The sequence below is a fragment of the Ursus arctos genome, unplaced genomic scaffold (assembly GCF_023065955.2).
Source record: "Ursus arctos isolate Adak ecotype North America unplaced genomic scaffold, UrsArc2.0 scaffold_7, whole genome shotgun sequence".
In the NCBI taxonomy this organism is placed as follows: domain Eukaryota; kingdom Metazoa; phylum Chordata; class Mammalia; order Carnivora; family Ursidae; genus Ursus; species Ursus arctos.
The window spans coordinates 13,957,171-13,976,404 of record NW_026623089.1 but is presented as its reverse complement, the minus strand read 5'-3'; the positions used below and the strand labels follow the sequence as shown (position 1 = coordinate 13,976,404).

Below are 19,234 nucleotides of genomic sequence, written 5' to 3'. Positions count from 1 at the left end.
ACCAAGAGTTGGATGCTCAACTGACTGCATCACCCAAGCGCCCCTAGAGGAGTTAGCGTTTAATGGGTACAGGGTCTTATTTGGGGGATATTAAGTTCTTTGGGTGGATGGGGGTGATGGCTGCATAACAGTGTGAATGTATTTAATGCCACTGAACTGTACTTAAAAATGTTTAAAATGGTAAATTGTATATTACTTATACTTCACCACAATTTAAAAAAAACTCATTGAATACCAAAGACCTATATATTTTACTGAATGTTAAATATACCTCAATTTATTCATATTTTTATTATAGTTAATTTTATTTGTTGAGGTCTCATGCTGCAAGCATTAAACCACATGTAGCTTCGATTCTGTGAGCCCAGATTCACGTATTTAGGAAGAGAAAAGCAAACTGTGATCCATGTATATGGATGAGAAACGAAAGGCTCACAGTCAATCACACTGTAATTTTGAATTTCTACAGCCTAAAAGCCAAAAGTCACAGGTGTTTTCGGTCTTTCTGGATGTCCCACAAGGTAACTTCTGGCTGAGCAACTTCATTATCCTTCAGCTTCTGGTTGATAACACTGGTTAATCCCTGGGTGTTCAGGATACACAGAAGCCTCGGGAAAATTTTGTTCTCAATGCCATGCATTCCCTTCACCATTGTTGACGCTGGATGAATCCTGTATAGATTTTTCAACAAGGATTCAATGAGATCAGCCACACTTAATCCAATAGCCCAGTTGGTATATCCTTTTAGCTTGACGACTTCATAGGCACTTTCATCTGCCATCTTAGGCACTTCCTTCCAATTTTCACTGTCATTGTTCCCATTTCTGAATTCAGTTCCGGAAAGAAACGCCTGCCACATTCACTCCACTCCACACAGCCACACTTGAATTGCCATGTTTTCTCAAAATCCATCCATGGCAGCTGGTGGGATGAATGCCTAGTTTTTCAGCCATAAGATAGCAAAATCTAGCAGAATCCATATTACACCCACTTCCAATCTCACAAAATATACCTCAATTTTAAATATTTTTAAAGAGAGAAAAAGTGCTGAATAAACAAAATGAATAAGCAAACCAAAACTAATGCCAAGATTTTAAATCTCTCGGAATAATTCAGCTAAACTGAATATGCAAGTAAGGCTGAGAAATACTTTAATGATTCTGGTATCATTTAGTTCTTTGGGGAAAACATTTTCCAGTTGGTCATTCCAGAGCTGTTGGCCCATAAGCACACTGTACTGTGTATTTCAAAGTCGGATTCCTCAATACCCATGGCAGAAAACAACCCTGGTAACCCCACAGTTTTCTACAAAGACCCACTTGTTTAAAAAAATGACTTGTTAAAAAAATGAAATGTACGGTACAACAGGTAAAGCAGCCTTTAGGATTGTGTCGTGAATTCCCAGAGTTTACTCAGAGACAGCTGAAGCCAGGTGGGGACACCATCCCCTTGTCTTCACTGGACAGGCTCTGATTTTTAATATGGGACACGTGATACGGAGCCCAGTGAGTCTTAATGGCAATCTTCTTCAGTGTGATAATCTTTGTTATCTACATCGTTCTTTCCACCTGACCATTCGCTGGGGGCAACCATGAGGGCAGTTCAAATAACCCCTTTGTTCATAGACTGCCTAATACCAACCAAGACAAACTGATTCATTCACTCAGACTCTGAGTCAGAAACTAACCCTGTCTAGTGATCTGTCTATAGATGCAAGTAACTATAATTGTGGCATCAAGGTCTGTTTTGTTGCTGGTGGCTTTAAGCCAAAGATAATTATTTTATTTTTTCTACCTTTGGATTGCACTCCTCTATAGGCTGTTGTGCAAATTGGGGAAGTGTGGAGGATACTGATGTATTTCTGTCAGCTGAGTTTTTTCCACCCTTGTAAATCTCCAGTGCTGGGTTCTCATATAGCCTTCCTGGTATCCTTTCTATTTGGAAAAACAAACAAACAAAACCCCCAAAATCACCGGCCACTGTCCTGGCCACTAAGGGACATATCCCTGAGCCTGGGGTTCTCTTCTGGATACCTCTTCTCTGTCAAGGCACAGACACCTGACTCCATGTGAATAAGGTTGAGGTTCTCCTTGCAATTCCTGTCAGAAAGTTCAAGTCCTATTTATCTAACCACCCATTTCCTACTCCCACCAGGCTTCCTCCTTGTAGCCCAGAAACCAGCTTGTAATCAATGTAAATTATATAGACATAATTGCAGACATAATTCTAGAACTTCTTGACTCTGAGATAGGATCAAGGGCTTCCTTTATTTGGAGGACATTGTCCCTTAAGCATGCACATGTACTCCCTCTGCACCGTCTGATTTCTTAATGTGCAGCCAAAAAAATTGTGGTTTGTGTTTGTTTTGTTCTAGCACAAATTCAGAACTTGGTACCTGCTTGATATTCCAGAAAGCATCTCTGTGCTGGTGAATTTAATATCATGGAACATTTTTCTAGTGGGCTATAAAATAATTCCGCAGTAATTCACATTTATTGAACAAAAATATGGTAAAAACTGAGTGCCTTGTAAGCACTAAATATGGGTGCTTAGGTTCTTATTCGATGGATCATTGGCGGCCTCTCAAAATGCTCCTGTGGCTTTAGGTTTGAAACCTTTTTGTAGGGACTTGGTAGAGCCTACTGGGGTTGTCTCACTAGTGTGATATCCCCCCCTTTTTTTTTCTTTAATTGTTTTTTGTTTTACCCCTTTAAAACAAAAGATACACAGTCTAGGTTGCTTTTTTTTTTTTTTTTTAAGATTTTGTTGATTTATTTGAGAGAAAGAGAAAGAGAACGCACCAGAGGGGAGAGGGGCAAAGGGGGAAGGAGAAGCAGACTCCCCGCTGAGCAGGGAGCCTGATGCGGGGTTTGATCCCAGGACTCTGGGATCATGACTTGAGCCAAAGGCAAGTGCTTAACCAACTAAGCCAGCCAGGCACTCCCCATATTTTAGTTTTTAAGTAAATTGGTGTGATGTCAGAATCCAGATAGAATTACACAGTTTCTTTCTGTAAACTCCCAGGTTATATTTTAGGAAATTAGTAATACTGAGGCCATATTATCAGTTTACTGTACCTGGATTTTTAATGGTGTGAATCACTTCTTTCCCAAGACATTTTTGTAAGCCGTCCCCCTGTCTGGATTGCTGTCGCCCTTCTCTGCACTGTCTCTAACTGTGCCAGAAACAGTGCTTATCAGTGCAACAGACCATGTGAGGAATTATTCACTGTTGATTGACTCCCAAGAATTCCAGTGGACATCACCAAGTCATAGCCATTTCTAAGGGCTACTGTTAATGTTTCCCTGCCCTGAAGCCTAGGCCCTAGCGTTGACTCTGAGTAAGAACCTTTTATAGTCGAGAAGACATGAATATTCACATCCAGTTATAGACTTTATTATAACATTACAAGTCTTCATTAAGGTCAGGTTAACTGGAAGTTGCACTTCCTGTGATGTACACACTCTATCTTTGAATTTGTCAGATAAAGCTCTAGATACTATATAGTCAAAGCCAGATTTGGCTTGTCTCCTTGCATTCCGACACATGCATGCTGATGCACGTATTTCCTGAATTCTGTTGACACTGTGGGCAACAGCTTTCTGCCTGGGTAATATGGACAACATTAGTATCAGGTTATGTTACTTTACTTATTGTGGTGTTTGGTTATGTGGTCTCACTGGCTGGGGATTTTAATTGGGCTGAGTTCAGTCAGAAATTAACTTGGGAAGATTTTATTGGTAATTCCACATTAGATTTTTGTCCTATGTCGTTTATGAAATGCAAAAAATTTTAATGGTGAAATAGATATACTGGTCTTTGCCATAAGCAACATAGTTCTTGATTCTTTTTTTGAAGGTATAATCTCTGAGCAATGTCAGATGTTGTGGCTGTAATAATCAGTGTTATTACTCTAAATGAAGCAGTAATGATGAAAGGCCTTATTCAAATACATGAGCAGATTCCATAAACTGCCCAGGGACATCTGTTTCTTTTATGCAAAGGAAAACCATCAAGGAAATCTTGGGACATATACTGATCAATGTCAAACTCATCAGTATGTCCCAAAGTGTTTGTTTTGAAAACAAAAGATCTATTTGAGTAACAGGATGGAGACCAGGAATACTGAGAATGAGTTAGTTAATTTTGTTTTTTCTTGTCCTATTTCTTTTCAACAGAATCTCACCTTTGTCTCCAGAAAATAGAAGATAAGCCAATTTTTCCATGTAACTCTTTACTTGGTGAAAAGCAATTCTCACCCTGCCTCATTCTAAAATATTATCATAAGCAACACAGGAATTCAAAAGGAACAAAAATTCTAACAATTGATTAAAGTGGTCTTTGACATGCAAAATTTTTGTTAGTATCTAATCCAGTGGTATTTCTTTCATCCCTACTATCCTGTGATCAATCATAAACCAACCCAAACTTTCAGATCTCAACAGATGAATGCAAATTTTTGAGTGGCTTCCAATTATTTTCTATATTTAAAATAATAACAATGACTACTCTTACTCTTTTGGGGGGCTACAATCCTAGCCAGTGAGATGTTGTCTTCATTTATCTTTTAAAGGGACTTATGGAGGTGGCTACACATAGAATCTTAACCATTGGCCTTTCACCCATTCATTAATTCTTTCAGCACTCTTACTAAATTCTTCCTACTTCTCTTGTGCCATGCATGCTAGGTGCTGGGGATAAAAAGATGAGCAAAACAGGATTCTGCCCTTGAAGAACTCACAGTGTAATGGGAAAGATAAACTTGTGCACAACTTTGGTTTTTACTAATTAGGAGTGATAAGTGAGAGCTGGTGAGAACACATTATATTTTTTTGAAAATTGGCAGGACTTGGTTTAAATTCCCTACCTTCCTCTACTGCCCTTTTCCCCATACCACCCCCACAAGGGGGGAAAATGAGAATAAAATCTCTTTTGAAAAAGTCCCTCAATGACAGCTGTGGAAAATGATATTATTTGCTAGAGTAATAGAGAAGGAGAAAGAATGTTCCATTCTAGGTCCACACTTGATTTTGTAGAGTTGGATATAACCAGTGAGAGCAATTATAATTCCATTTAGTGTTAAAACAACCGGATGTTTTTATCCTGTTCTTAAATGATGGAGTCACATTTGCTTAGAATTAGTTATTTTATATTTTTCTCTCATATTTCATAAACAAATATAAGTGCAAAAATGGACAAATTAACTGGATAGTATGGACTAGAAACCCAAACTTCATTTGTGAGAATTGATGGTTTAAAAGATAATGTGAATATTTAAAACAATTTAAAATCTAACCACTTCCATGTGTCATTCTTTATTTAAAACAAAGATATGTCTGTGTAGATTTTTAGTTTTGTGTAGTTATGATAGCAGAAGTTAAGATAAGAGGACCCCATAAGCTATGTAACATAATATTCTTTTTCAAGAAAAAGAAAAAAGAAAGAATCTTAGCAACAGTAGCTATGCAACACATTAAAGATGATTTTGAAGTGAAGAGACCTGTTCATTATTGCATGAAAGACTAAAAAATTTTAAATACTATCATTTAAGATCAGTGTGTTATATATTGATAATACACTGCTGTTTTATTCATTTGATACTTACTTTAACTAAAAGTCTAAGTTTATCCTCCAGGTTAATGAAAGAGAAAAGGATTCCACTAGAATAAAATATTTTAAAAGATGTTTAGAAATATCCACATTTCTCTAGAGCATAACAGCCTAATGGTGTAATTTTCCTGTTTTCTTGAGATTAGGCTGGCTGAGTTCTTTTATTTTTTTATACAATTAAAATGCAGATGTTGTCATTTTTCATTTTCATGTATTAATAGTTTGCAATCAGTTGAATACAAGATTCTCAGTTAAAAAATATAGTATGAAAGTTATCCTGGTTGTAGTTGATATTTCTTCTTAGAAAGCCTGTAAAGCCTAATTTTTTTTAAGATGAGAAATTTCATTACAACGATGGCCCCTTTAAAACAAATTTGCTTTGTTAAGCAGGCAGGATAACATTCCTCATAAACATTCATCATCATAAAAAGTTCTAAAACCTTTACCAATAATGTGTTAAATTTTTTTTAGGAATTTAAAAAACTTATATCCCATATGCTTACTAATTCATGTGGAACTTTCAAGAAAATGGAATTGGTTCTAAAGGTGATACTTGTTTCCATTTTATGTGTGGAAAAAAATCAGCTTTTACATTGCCTGAGACCAATGAGCTGTTGAGGATGTCACTAATAGAACTGGGAGGTTGGTTCCCTGACCTGTAGGGTAGATCCCTCTTTTCATCTGAATACTTTGATTGGTTTCCGTATGCAGGTTTGGGGATAGTAGTTGTAAAGAGAAGACATTGGTCTGCATAATAGAAGGAGGAAAAAGTTGGGGTTCCTGGGACAATTCAGGAGGGATGGTATAAAGAGATGAGGAGAAGGGGCAAAGAAGGGGCCAGAGAACTGGGAAGAAGCGGTGACATTCATTGGGTTCCTTCAATCTTTAATAATTTCTACTAAGTTTCCAAAATGCTTAGTGTTACTGTTTTTTGTGAAAACTGAATTTTCCATAATCTTGATCTTCCTTGAGTATTCCTTTACTCATATTCAGTATTTAGGGATATGTTGCTACTTGTGAGCACTGCCCCTTAGTGCTGGGGACACAATGATGTTGAGGCTCCCTCCTTGCCCCTATGGAGGTTATGATCTACTACAGGGTTAATAATCCGTAGCCTGCAGGCCAGCATGGCTCACAAGCTAAGAATGATTTTTAAGTGATTGAAAAAAATTTAAAAAAAAAGAGTAATGTTTCATGACATGTGAAAATTATATGAAATTCACATTTTGGTGACGTTAATAAAGTTTTATTGTAACATAACCAAGCTCATTTGTTTATGGACTACTTATGGCTGATTTTGCCCAAAAAGACAGAGTTAAGTTACTTGTGACAGAGTACATTTGACTCAAAATGTTTAAAATATTTACTATCTTGCCCTTCACAGATAACATTTTTCAAATCTGGTACATAAAATTGATGTTAAATAAGAGATTACAAGTAAGTATAGTATTTTATAATGGAGAATATTTAGCATTATATGGACCATATAGCTTGCCAAACAACTCAGACATAATGAGTAATATTAGTTATCTGTACTAATCAGACGGAGTCAGGACTATTTGCTTATTACAGAACCCACCCTAAACCAGCCTCTGCTAAAAAGAAAATACACTGGTTCATGTAACTAGGAAGACCAAGGAAAATTCTGGCTTTAGAAATGGCTGGCTTCAGCAGTTCAAATGATATTATGACCAATTTATGTATCTCTTTTCTTCATGTTTTTGGCTCTGATCTCTTTCTCCATGTTAGCATCATTTGGAGGTAGACATCAAGTGACATCCTCTCAATGATGGTGGACGCAGGGGATGCAGGTCCGTGTGATCGACATCCCTACCAGTAGAAAGAACCTGCTGGGATAACAAAAATATGAGATTCACACTATGAGCTGACGTTTATAAATTTTTTTGTGCATGTTTGAGTTGTTGGGGAACATATAGCATTCTAATCACAGTGGTGGATATAATCTCAGAAAAGTAAAATTCTATGACAGTATCTTAATACTTTATTACAGAAATCGTATACTGATTGCCTATGGGACTGATTCAGCGTCTGACCTATTCTGTCTAGCCTACTGACCTGTAGTTTCTTTCCTTTTTTTTTTTTAATTGAGCCAATCATTTGCAGCTTTTCCTTTTAAAAAAGACAATTTTGGCAATAGTAGATCTGCATTCTTGCATGAAGATAATTAGCTACCTTTTTTATATGGAGCAGCAGCAACTATTCCCTTAGATGGAACATTTGATCTTTAATTAGCCACAATCACCATCACTCCCTATTGCTTCTCTAATGTTAAAAAGCTGATGTCAGTTGCCACTTGTGTTTGTTCCTTCTAGAATAAAGAATTGTTTCTCTATATGCCTCTCTCCACTAAATGTGGGGGAAAGATGCTTGATTCAGACTCAATGGAAAAGATCATCTTTCTTTGATGAAGTGAAGAATAGTCTCCCATATATAATATGCAAATAAAAGATGTCCCTATTGAAAGAACCACAGCTTAAGAAGTTGTGAAATATGAAATAAACTATCTGAAACCATTATGAGACAAATCATAACATTTATGACTGGTATATGAAGAAGATGAAAAATGAAAAACTTAACCTGAGACTAGGATTGAAATGTCAATGATTGTTTTTGAATATGAATAAAATATCTGATGCTCTTACAAATGAAGTTATATATTAAGTGAAAAAATTACCCAGACAGCAAAAGCTTTTATAAAGGATGGCAGGTTTGTAAAAGAGCATCATAGAGTACAGCAGAAATTATGTGTTCTGCACAGAGACAAGCATTTGTAAATTGAAGTCTTACTGGAAGTACTGTTGACCAGAATATTGAAGTTATGTCTTAGTCCTTGCAGAAAAGTTGTATAAAAAAAGTTAAATTGGTTGCAGCATTTTTTACTGCAGGTGATGAGAGCACAGATTTAAATAATGTCACATCATCAGCTACACTGAATTGGTGATATTGACAAGAATGCTTATGTGTCAGAAGATGACAGGCTGTGATTGGACTCAGCAAATGACTGATCTTTGTCTGTAAGGAAATTTGCAAAATGCAGGGCAGTTGGTCAAAATCAGTCAGTGTGATTCAGCTCTTACAATGGACAGTGTTAATGTGAAAACTTAAATTTAGGAAGGGAACATTCCCCAAGACATAGAATTTAGGTCTCCTGATTACATCATTTTCTAGGAATTTCTTTGTGCCAAGGAATTTAAAATGCCACATACCGTGAAGGTGCCGTAATTAATCCTGCAAACTGGATAATGTTACATAGCATAAAATCCGGATATCCCAGGGCTTCTTTTTATAAATTAGATGGATACTATTGTGGCGTGTTGCAGTACATGGACTTACGTGGCCAAGTGCCAATATTTTTGGATGCTTTTATGTCACTTGCCACTCAATCTCTAACAATGAAAAGTGGATCAAAGTCTTGGCCTTTTGATGCTAGAACCTATCAATTTTGAATAGTTCTCTGCAAAGACATTCACCACATTCATCAGCTACACAAATGTATGATTCAATTTGCTCACTTGAAGTGAAATTGTTTTAAGAAACTAATTTGGCAAGGAATAATCTGGCCCATTATCCTGCACTGAAATCACTCTCCTGAAATGAAAGTCATGGCTCAAACTACATTACCAAAGCTGTGGAGTTGAAAATGGAATTCCAAAAAGGTTCTCCGATTTTAAACTTTATGAAAATAAAGTAACTTTGAGACATTAGAAAGTTTACCTTTATATTTTGAGATTGATAATATGAAAATAAGAGCTACAAACTGAAGCCATTGAACGCAAAGCAGTAACTGAAAGTTAAGTACAATGGTAGGGGGATCCCAGAACTGAACAAACACCTCTCCATACCCAAGCACTGTGTAATGACAGCCTGTACGTGTAAAGGAGCACCAACGTTACCATTTTTGCACATGAAACTGAGTAAATCAAATTATTGCACCCAATCGAAGGATTTGTGGTTTAGGTTGACATGGCCTGACAGTGATATCTTATGTTTCCATGATAAGTTCGGAAGTAACAAATTATGAAAGAGAACTTAAGTAAGGAAATAGTTCTATTTTTCAATGTTTTTTATTTTAAAATTTCAAATATCTCTAAAAACAGCATACATACCTGTTCATACTATATTCAGGAAAAAATAAAAGAAATTTGATAATTTTCTGACACTTCTCTCACGTCTCATCAACCTCACTTGTTTCTGTGACTGGCTGGCGCCTGGAGGCATTTGAATGAACTCCCCCCACCCACCGCCCCACCTTGGCCTAAGCCTCTATATGATGTTCATTCATCCTTTGATGGAAGGCTATGTTAAAGAAAATAACCTTTATGGTATCTATAAACAGAGATCCCAAATAGCAAGAATTTGTCAGAGTGTGTCCAGCACTCTCTAGGGGAAAAATATCCCAACCAGGGGCCTCGAGGATATTGTTACTGTGGAGATAGACACACGGGTCTTTTCTAGATGGGTAATGGGAGCCATAAATATCATTCAACTACCCATCCTTGATCAGATGTTGTGCTCACTAAGCAACAACATTTTTTTTTAAAGATTTTATTTATTTATTTGACAGAGATAGAGACAGCCAGCGAGAGAGAGAACACAAGCAGGGGGAGTGGGAGAGGAAGAAGCAGGCTCATAGTGGAGGAGCCTGACGTGGGGCTCGATCCTGTAACGCCGGGATCACGCCCTGAGCCGAAGGCAGATGCTTAACCGCTGTGCCACCCAGGCGCCCCAAGCAACAACATTATTGACCTGGCCTGTGGGAGATGGCGAGGCACCAAAGTTTCTTTTCTCTTCAAAAGTGAGTTTTTCTCCTACACATTAATAAATTTGCTTTCCAGTTTACATAGCAGCCTTTCATCAGTCTGGGTAACTAAATTAGTTGCTAGAGCCTTATCATCCTTAGGCATAAGAACAGAGTATGTGTATCTTGACCTATAAACAACACACCAGATCCTGCTACTTAACTATTTATAACTCAGCGCTCTAAAAATGGTTGGACCATACCCATTATGAGTACTTAGGAACAGCAGTGAGAGTCTTCCTTACCACAATCATTTTGAAATCAAATTACTCTTTTACTAATGCTTTTAAAAAAAAAAATTTTACTTTGATCCAGATCCAACGGCCCTACATTTTGAAAAATTTACCAGTAGGCTAGTTGAATATGAATTTACTGTTAACAGAAGTCATAAGGAAGAGAGTAAGCTGAGCCTGCAGGGCCCCTAACCACAGCCTATAACAGCTAGCGCTTCACTATGTAAGGCAAAGACAGAGTGGTTAATGGCCCTGATAGGCTTTTCCACAATAAATTAATTAATGTGGGTTTACATTCTTCTCAGAGGCAAATCGGCATTCTCTGACATGTACCCATTAATATAAGTTATGAGACAAAGTATTTTAATTATATATCACGCCACATAAGGCTTTATAACTTGTACCAAGTCTGTCAATATCGAAGTCAATAAAAGTTGAGTGACTGTGAAATAAGATTCTGAACAATTAATCTTAAAGCTAAAATAGAATGAAGAGTGAATGGAAATTATAAATGTATGTAAGATTATTATTTAAGTCCCATTTTCTTCTGGTTTGTATTATATAAAATAATTAAGTTTTCCTTTAAAAAAGTCCCTCATGATTATATTGGAAAAAATGTTTGTATTTGCCTTTTAGAAATAGTTTTAAATATGCTCTATTGACTTTTTCTAACTGATTGAATTCTCAGACATATTTTAAGTAAATGAATTAAGAATGTTTGTTTTAAGAACTAAAGCTGGAAAAAGATACTATACAATAGAGATACATTTCTATAAGAAAAACATCAGAGATGTGAGTGGAACAGAAAATCAGACAATCCTGTTTTTAAAAAAATCCTTACTATAGTGACAGTCTAATAAAACCACAAAGCATTTGTTGGAAAGGATCTTGAAGGTCATGTAGTTTAACTTCCTGCCGGATGTATAAATCTCTCTTACGTCACCCAAATAGTCATGCAGCCTCTCCTTGAATATTGCCACTGACATTGAATTTATTACTTTTCTACTCAGTTCATAAATTTTACCTTCTATCTGGTTTTAGGGTTTTTTATGTACATGTCATATGATTTCTACTAGACTATAGTCTCCTTGAGGGCAGATTCAATATTTAAATACCTAATATCCTGTTGATAACAAGTGCTTTCCCTGTAATAACTTTCTCAAATATATTATTGAAGTAATCAATTAAGGGATTCCTACTCGGGGACATTCTACTTATTAGAAAATTCCTCCTTAAATTGAGCTCTTCTGCTCTGTCAGCTGGTCGTCCTGTTTCTTTCTTGGGAGACCCAGCCCAAGGGTGAGGCTTCATCCTTATTGTGGAGCTTAAAAGTATTCGGCTCCTTATTACTGCTTCCCTCATCCTCTTCCATAATGGGGGAAAAATACTGATTTCAGTTTCTATTCTTTTAAAATAACAATGGTGTTAATTTTCCTTATGCCCCTCCAAGGTCTCAGGTTTGACTGAACCTAAATCAATCCCTTTATTCATCAAGACATACTGAGTCTTTGGGGGTTTTTTTGGTTGAAATTCAAGTCACTCATTCTTCATTCTTAAAATTACTTAATGATATCCTGCCCCAAGAGCTCCTTTCTGGGTGGTGCCAAAAGTCACACCACCTGACGATGATAAATACTGAGTCAGCATGGATGGCAAGAAATGATCATGCTTCAGGATGGTTTTATGGTCAAAGCATTACTGTGAGAGAGGAAGACAAATTTGTCAAGTTTTGTTTTTGTTTTTTTCCTCACAAGACAGGCTTACTTGAGGATCTCTGAATGTGCTCCTTAAAATTCGAAGCTTAGATTGCTTTAGAGATGCAAAAGACCTTAGATCACAAAGTTCATCTTCCTCATTTTATAAACAAGGGACTTAAACTCAGAAAGGTGTCTATTGGTCTAGATCCTAGCTAGCTAGTGGCCATATCAGAAGTAGAAACCAGGACCTTCACTTCTGTGTATCCCTCTGTGTCCAGAGAGCTTTTTCACACAACTCTTTTCAGATGTCAAATTGAATTGTCTTTTCTATATCGTGTAATGTCATGTAAAGCTTAAATATAAAACTGCCAGAGGGAAATAAGTGCTTTGGTTAAAACGTGTTTTGTGATTTATCACATAAGGAGCTTAAGGATATGTATTCAATAAAACTCAAATCGCAGGATGCCATTCTGTCCATAATAGCCCAAATCCTGGGTCTCTTGTGAAAAGAGAAAACCCAGTTGTCTTCAAGTTACCCCCAAGTCATCTTTTCCTCAGAAAATTTAAATTCATTATGATAGCAACTAGACATTGTGGAAATATGGAAGCATAAATAAATAATATTGAGCAATTTAATGAAATAATCAAGATTTAACCCGATTACAGATAAATGATCATCGGCACCAAAGTTGAATTCTTGGAATTATTTGTCATGAGAATATATACATTTGTTGTATTAAGATATATCTACCTATATCAGAGAGAACAATACATATTAGTGATCCTTAGATTTCAGAGGATGGAAACCAGACCCGTAGTTGATTTTTTTTTTTAAAGCCTACATGTACTAGAAAACATGAAGAATGGAATGGATAAATTCATAGAGTTGCTTCCTTTCCATAAGTTGTTGAAGGCTATAATAGAAATTTGGACCATCGACAAGAATCCTATTCTTTTGATATGTTTAGCAAAATCAAGATGAGTCCATTCAATATTTAGTTAGACTACTTCTTTCCTTCATTCTGTCACTCATTTATTTACTCAAGTATCTGTTCTAGCGGTACTGAGTGTTCACCAAGTGTCAGGCCCCTTACCTGGTACTGAGGAAGATGAAGATGACTATGAGGCATTGATTTCCTTAATTTCAAGGAGGGGTCAGGTGAGACAGTCCAACATGTCATGAATTATAATGTAATAGCATCAGAATTAGAGATGTGTCTAAAGTATGGGGGAGCCCAGAGTAAGTGAAAATGTCCAGTTTAAAGGTTGAGGGTGATTTCACAGAGTCGGTAATTAACCCGAGGTGGATCTGGATGAAAGTCTAGGATTTTACCCCCTAGAGGAGGGAAGGGAATAGTGATGCAAAAATAGCTTAAATGAAGACGCAGAGACGTAGCACAGAGAGCTTGTGGCAGTGCTGTAAGTGGTTCTGTTTGATGGGCACTTAGAGTGAGGGGTGGTGGGAGAAGCCCAAGGGGGTGGTGTGAGGGAGGCCGTGCATCACATGCTGATGAGCTCGGACTTTATTTCATTGACAAAGCCGAGGAATAAAATGATCAGATTTGTGTTTTAGGAAAAAAACTGTACTAATCGGGTATCGTAACAAGCATTCAAATATATATCCTTGGCCTTGAATGTAGTACATTACAGTGTAGCTCATTACAATTTAATACTGGGGATGAGAAAATAGATGAGATATTTTTAAGTTATAAGAGGGATAAAAATAATTATTTGCATTTTTTGCAATAATCAAGATATGGAAACAACCCAAGTATGCATCAGTAGATAAATGAATAAAGAAATTTTGGTATATGCACCCATGCACACACGCAGTGGTGTATTATTTAGCCATAAAAAAGAATGAAACCTTACCATTTGCACCAACATGGAAGGGCCTTGTGGGCATTATGCTTAAGTGAGATAAGTCAGACAAAGACAAATACCATATGATCTCTTTAATATGGGGAATTAAGAAAAAAAGAAAGTTCATGGATACAGAGAACAGATGGGTGGTTACGAGAGTGGAGGGTGGGGGGTGGGAGAGATGGGTGAAGGGGGATCAAGGGAGAACAGACAAAAGAAAAAAATTAAAAACGGAGTAATAAAATTGAAAGCTATAAGAAGAATAAAATAATACAAGTTAAGTGGGTATTTAGAAACAAGAAATCTTATGTGACTGAGAGGAATCAGGAGAAATATTCAGGAAAGAGACTGTCCCGCTTGAACTGGGCCTTGAATTAGGAGGAGTGTTTAGCGTGTACAGAGGGTGGGGGAGGGCCATCTAGGTGAAAGAACCAGCAGGAACCAAGACCTCAGCAAGTCAGCAAGGGCAGTGGGGGTGGAGGGGTGTGGACTTGGAGGCTCAAAAGCTGAATTGAGGAGAGGACAAGAAGGTCCTTTATCCAAGTTAAATAGTTTGAGCTTCATTCAACAGAGACATTTGGGGAGAATGTGATCAGAGGTATGATTCAAGATGGTTGCTCTGTAAATAACGTCTAGGATACATGGCTGGGGAGAGAGGAGCAATATTTCAGGCAAAAGATCAAGTCCTAAGCAGGGATCATGACAGTGAGTCTCACGGGAGATGAACAAGGGAGACACCATAGAGGAAGAATCAATATTCTTGAGGGCCCTTGAGAGCGTCAGAGATGCTGTGGGTGTTTCCAACTCATGACTCAAAGAATAGCAGCTCCTACGATAGGAACAGGTAATGTGAGGAAGAGCTCTGCAGAGAAAAGAGTTTCTTAGAACTTGGATGGGATGACTTTATGATTCCTTTAAAACACCCAGCTAGAAAGGTCCAGAAGACAGTTGGTACTGCTGGAGCCAGAAACTTCAGAAAGAGGATGCTGGGAAGTTTTCACCTAGACACAAAAGGTGAAGTCATAGGAGGGAAGGCTCTTGCCACAGGTGGAAATATCTAGGAATCTACAGCGTAAGGAAAGGAGAAGGATGTTGGGGAATAATTGTATTTGAAGAGTAAGAAAAAAAAATTGAAAAAGCCACTGGCAATGGAATCAGAGAATCCATAAAAATAGGTAGGAAAACAGGTTTTTTCAGGGACCTAGAAAATGAGATGTGTGTTTCCAGAGCTAGGAAGAAATAAATACAGCAGAGAGGATGGGGAGGATCGACCACTCAGGAGGCTGCTGGGAGACAGTGCGGTGTTTAGGGGTTTTACTGCATTCAAATCCTCGCTCAATTTTCATAATTATCTTGGGGTTTACTTTTTTAACCTCTGTAACTTCAACTTTCTTACCTGAATAGAAACTGGAATAAAATATCAACCTCGTAGGGTACTTATGAGAACAAAACGAGCTCATATTACTTACCTCGTGCATCTCTGGGAAAGTGGGGCAGGCACCTGCTGGTCTAAAAACAACCAGAGAGAGGACACTGGCTTGGGGATTTTATGGTGCGTAGAAGGCGGGGCTGAAGCTATGGCTCCCACAGGCATGGGAGAGGGATCCCCTGTTTGGACGTCCCACTCATGCCAAAAAAGGTAGGACTCGGGCTTTCTTATCAGGTTAGCAGATGTGGGGTAGAAACGAAGGAAGTTAGGGTGAGGCTTGAAAGCTGTCAGCAGTCAAGCATCAAACAGCAGAGTCAGACACTTACAGAATGTTTCCCTAAATCTCCCTTAAGCCCCAGAAATGCCCACAGCCACTCCAGCACCACCCGTGCAAGGGGAAGGTGATGGAAGGGGAGCCAGAGCAGAAAGAGATGTAGGCAGGTGGTATCTGAATACCTTAGCAGGGTGAAACAGCTGCAGCCCCCCTGCCAAGGCCCTGAGAGCATCTGTCTCACTCGTAGGGAGCCCAGAAACTCGTGGTAGGTTCTTTCATGGATGAGCATTTGCGTTTTTTTAAAAATGTGTTTGGCTGGATATACGCTAATCTACTTAAGTTCCGGTTTTCCTGGTGGTGGGTGGAAGCATATGACAGAACAACCAAAGTTAGGAATGCTGTTGATCGTGGAACGAGAACATCCCAGAAACACGTTCAGTCCCCGCTGAAGCAACTCATGTCTCCTCCCCCTTCTCTCTAACCTAGAAGTCACCTTCCTGTTCCCTGTCCTTGGGCATGCTTGTTTCTCTTCCTGCCATCCACACCCAAAATCATGCCTCTCCTCACCATATCTAGCTACTTCATCATGCCTCCTAATGAGCCTGTTTTCCATGACTCTCTCTCTCGCCCTGCAGTTCATGTCTATTGGGCCCACATTTCCTTCGTAATTACACAGGCTGTCCACATACAGATTTCCCTGTTGTCACTATGCACCCACGGAAGGAAGACTTACCCGTGGATGACCCTCCCTTCCAGTCCTGCCTTTCTCCTGGGCTTGTTTGGACAAGTAGCATTTATTACATACCACCCCACCCATAACAGGAGACTGGGTTGGCTAAGAAGATAGCAATTGTTGTTACAGCTGCCACTTACTTTGTGCTGGGTGCCTCGTGTAGGCCAAGCTCTTTATGCGCATGTGCTCGTCCCATCTTCCCAAGAACACCCTGACCTCCCTTGATTGTGGTCATCATTCCACAATGTATGTAGAGCAAATCATCACATTGTACACTTTAAACATATACAATTTTATTTGTCAGTTAATAAAGCTAGGGGGAGGGAGGGAAAGAAAGAAATGAATAGTTAGATAAAGGAGAAAAGGCAAACTTACTAAATTTCAAAATAAAATTAGTGGATGTAAGATCATGGGACTTAATTATTTAACCAATGTGCACGGAGAATCTGAGGCTTAGAGAGGTGAAGTTGCCAGCAATCACAGCTGAAGAGGTCCTGGCTGGCCATGAACCCAGATCCAGCTGTGAAGTCCAGACTCGAAGTCACCACACTGCTGTATTCCTTCTGTGAGAGTCTGCTTCCAGAATTGAGGCCTTTTCAAACTGTGTTGAAGTCTCATACGTGAACTGCTGATATAAATCCTAACCTCTCCTTCCCTTGCCTCTTTGACAGTGATATTTTCTTTCTATATGTTCCAATTTCTTTCCTGAATGTGGGAGAATTTAATTTTAATTTTTCAAGTGTAATTTTAATGCACATCTTAATATAGTACGTTACTATTATGAAAAGTGTACTACTTGGAAACTCCAAGTAGCCTTCTAGAGTAACTTGTAATTATAATGAATTGTGTTGATGGAATGTATATTTTTACTGTGTATAATTTAACAAGTATGTGATGACTATCTAATTACAGTCTATAGTTCACAAAGTAATAGTTTACAATATTTCCTCGGTAGAGGTTATTCTTTCACATGAGATGCTTGTTTTATGTCTGCCTATACGCGGTGTATAACTACAAAATGTGCATACAAATAAAGCCTGACTACAGAGGTAGACTCCAGAAGCATCATCTGCTTTAGAAACACATTTCTAAAAATTTGCAGAAAAAATACGTTTCTTAAACCAATCAAGCTAAATAAATTCATTAAAATATTTTTGTCCTTTCAAACTTCGTAAGAACTACTTTGATGATACTTATGAGAAAAAATATGTTATTCAAGAATAAAGCAGGAAAAAAAAGGGAGTAGATTTTTGTACCTCTGCAAAACACACTGGGGACCTTCTTATATTATTGCATCCCTCGAGATAAGTTGAAGAATAGACATGTTAAGAAAAGAAACACTACTGGCTCTACCTTCAGACTGTACCCTGAACCGATCCACTTCCCACCACCTCTCTTGGCACCCTCTTGGTCTGAACCACAATCATCTCTCACCTGGATTACTAAAATACACTCCTAGCGGGGAGGCTGGCCCCACTCCCAAACTGCAATATGGCGCCCACCCTCTCCTGCCTGCCACCCCCCATGCTGTGACCTGTGTGTTTGTGCAGCTGTGTCTCCCCTTGTGCCAGCCCCAGTCCTGACACCCTCCCCACACGGCCCCCTGGAGACAGGGAGCTCAGAGCAATAACCCCGCCCCCAACCCCCCTCCCCAGGAGGGCCCTCTCCCCACCAGCTCCCCACAACCCCCACCAGCCACCTCCAGAGAGTTTACTACAAAAATAAAAAAAAAACAGAAAGGAGGGGAAAAAAAAGTTCTTCTGTCCTCGCCCTACTTCAGTCTCTAGGCAGCAGAGCAGCCAGAAAGACCCTGTTACAACCACAGTCAGACCAGGTCTCCTCTGCTCAGAGCCCTCCTCCAATGGCTTCCTTTCTCCTGAGAGGAAAAGCTGAAGTTGGTATAATGACCAATAAAGCCTTGCCCACTCTGGCCCCCAAGTGCCTCTGTGACTTCATCCCCTACTCATCTTCCTCTGCTCCTGCCATACTGACCTTTTCGCTCTTCCTCAAAGACGGGAGGGAGCACCTGTCCCTCTCTCTGGAGGGTCACGTAGGTACCTCCCTCACCTCCGCCAGTAGTCTTTGCTCAAACATCACCTTCTCAGTGAGACCTCTCTGGACCATTCAAACTTAATAGCAAACCTCTCCTCCAATCAAATCCCAAATTCCCCCATCTGCTTTACTCTGCTTTCTTTTTCTCCCCCATAGAGCTTAAACCACTTTTCCCCATAGTCTGTCATTTACTTGTTAACTGTGTTTACTGGCTGCCTTCCCCATTGTTCTGTTCAAGAGGGCAGAGTCTTCACTCTCTCTTATTCATGGCTGTATCACCAGAAACTCGAATTTGCCTGGCATGTAGTAGCCACGCAAGTATCCGGTTTGCTGAGATTACGTAGGTGTTTGTCTTTGTACTTCACTCTTTCTTTGCTTCACCAAAATGGCCATGACAAAATCCTGGCCTCTGTGAAATCTTGGATAATTTAAAATGTCATGCATTAAGAAATAGCCTAAAAAGTGATTTTTTAAATTACAGCCATATTCTTCAGGGTTCTGACATTAATATTGAAATATCTGTC

At 38.6% G+C, this 19,234-nt stretch overlaps 1 protein-coding gene across 1 annotated transcript; it reads right to left on the bottom strand.

Annotated features, from left to right (window-relative positions):
* Positions 1-484: 484 nt before the first annotated feature.
* On the bottom strand, positions 485-16,841 carry LOC113251634 (L-lactate dehydrogenase B chain-like). Its single transcript, XM_048218833.1, is given in 4 exon segments — positions 485-813; positions 816-839; positions 842-1,012; positions 16,799-16,841. Coding segments are annotated over 4 exon segments (567 nt in total).
* Between the last annotated feature and the right edge of the window lie 2,393 nt (positions 16,842-19,234).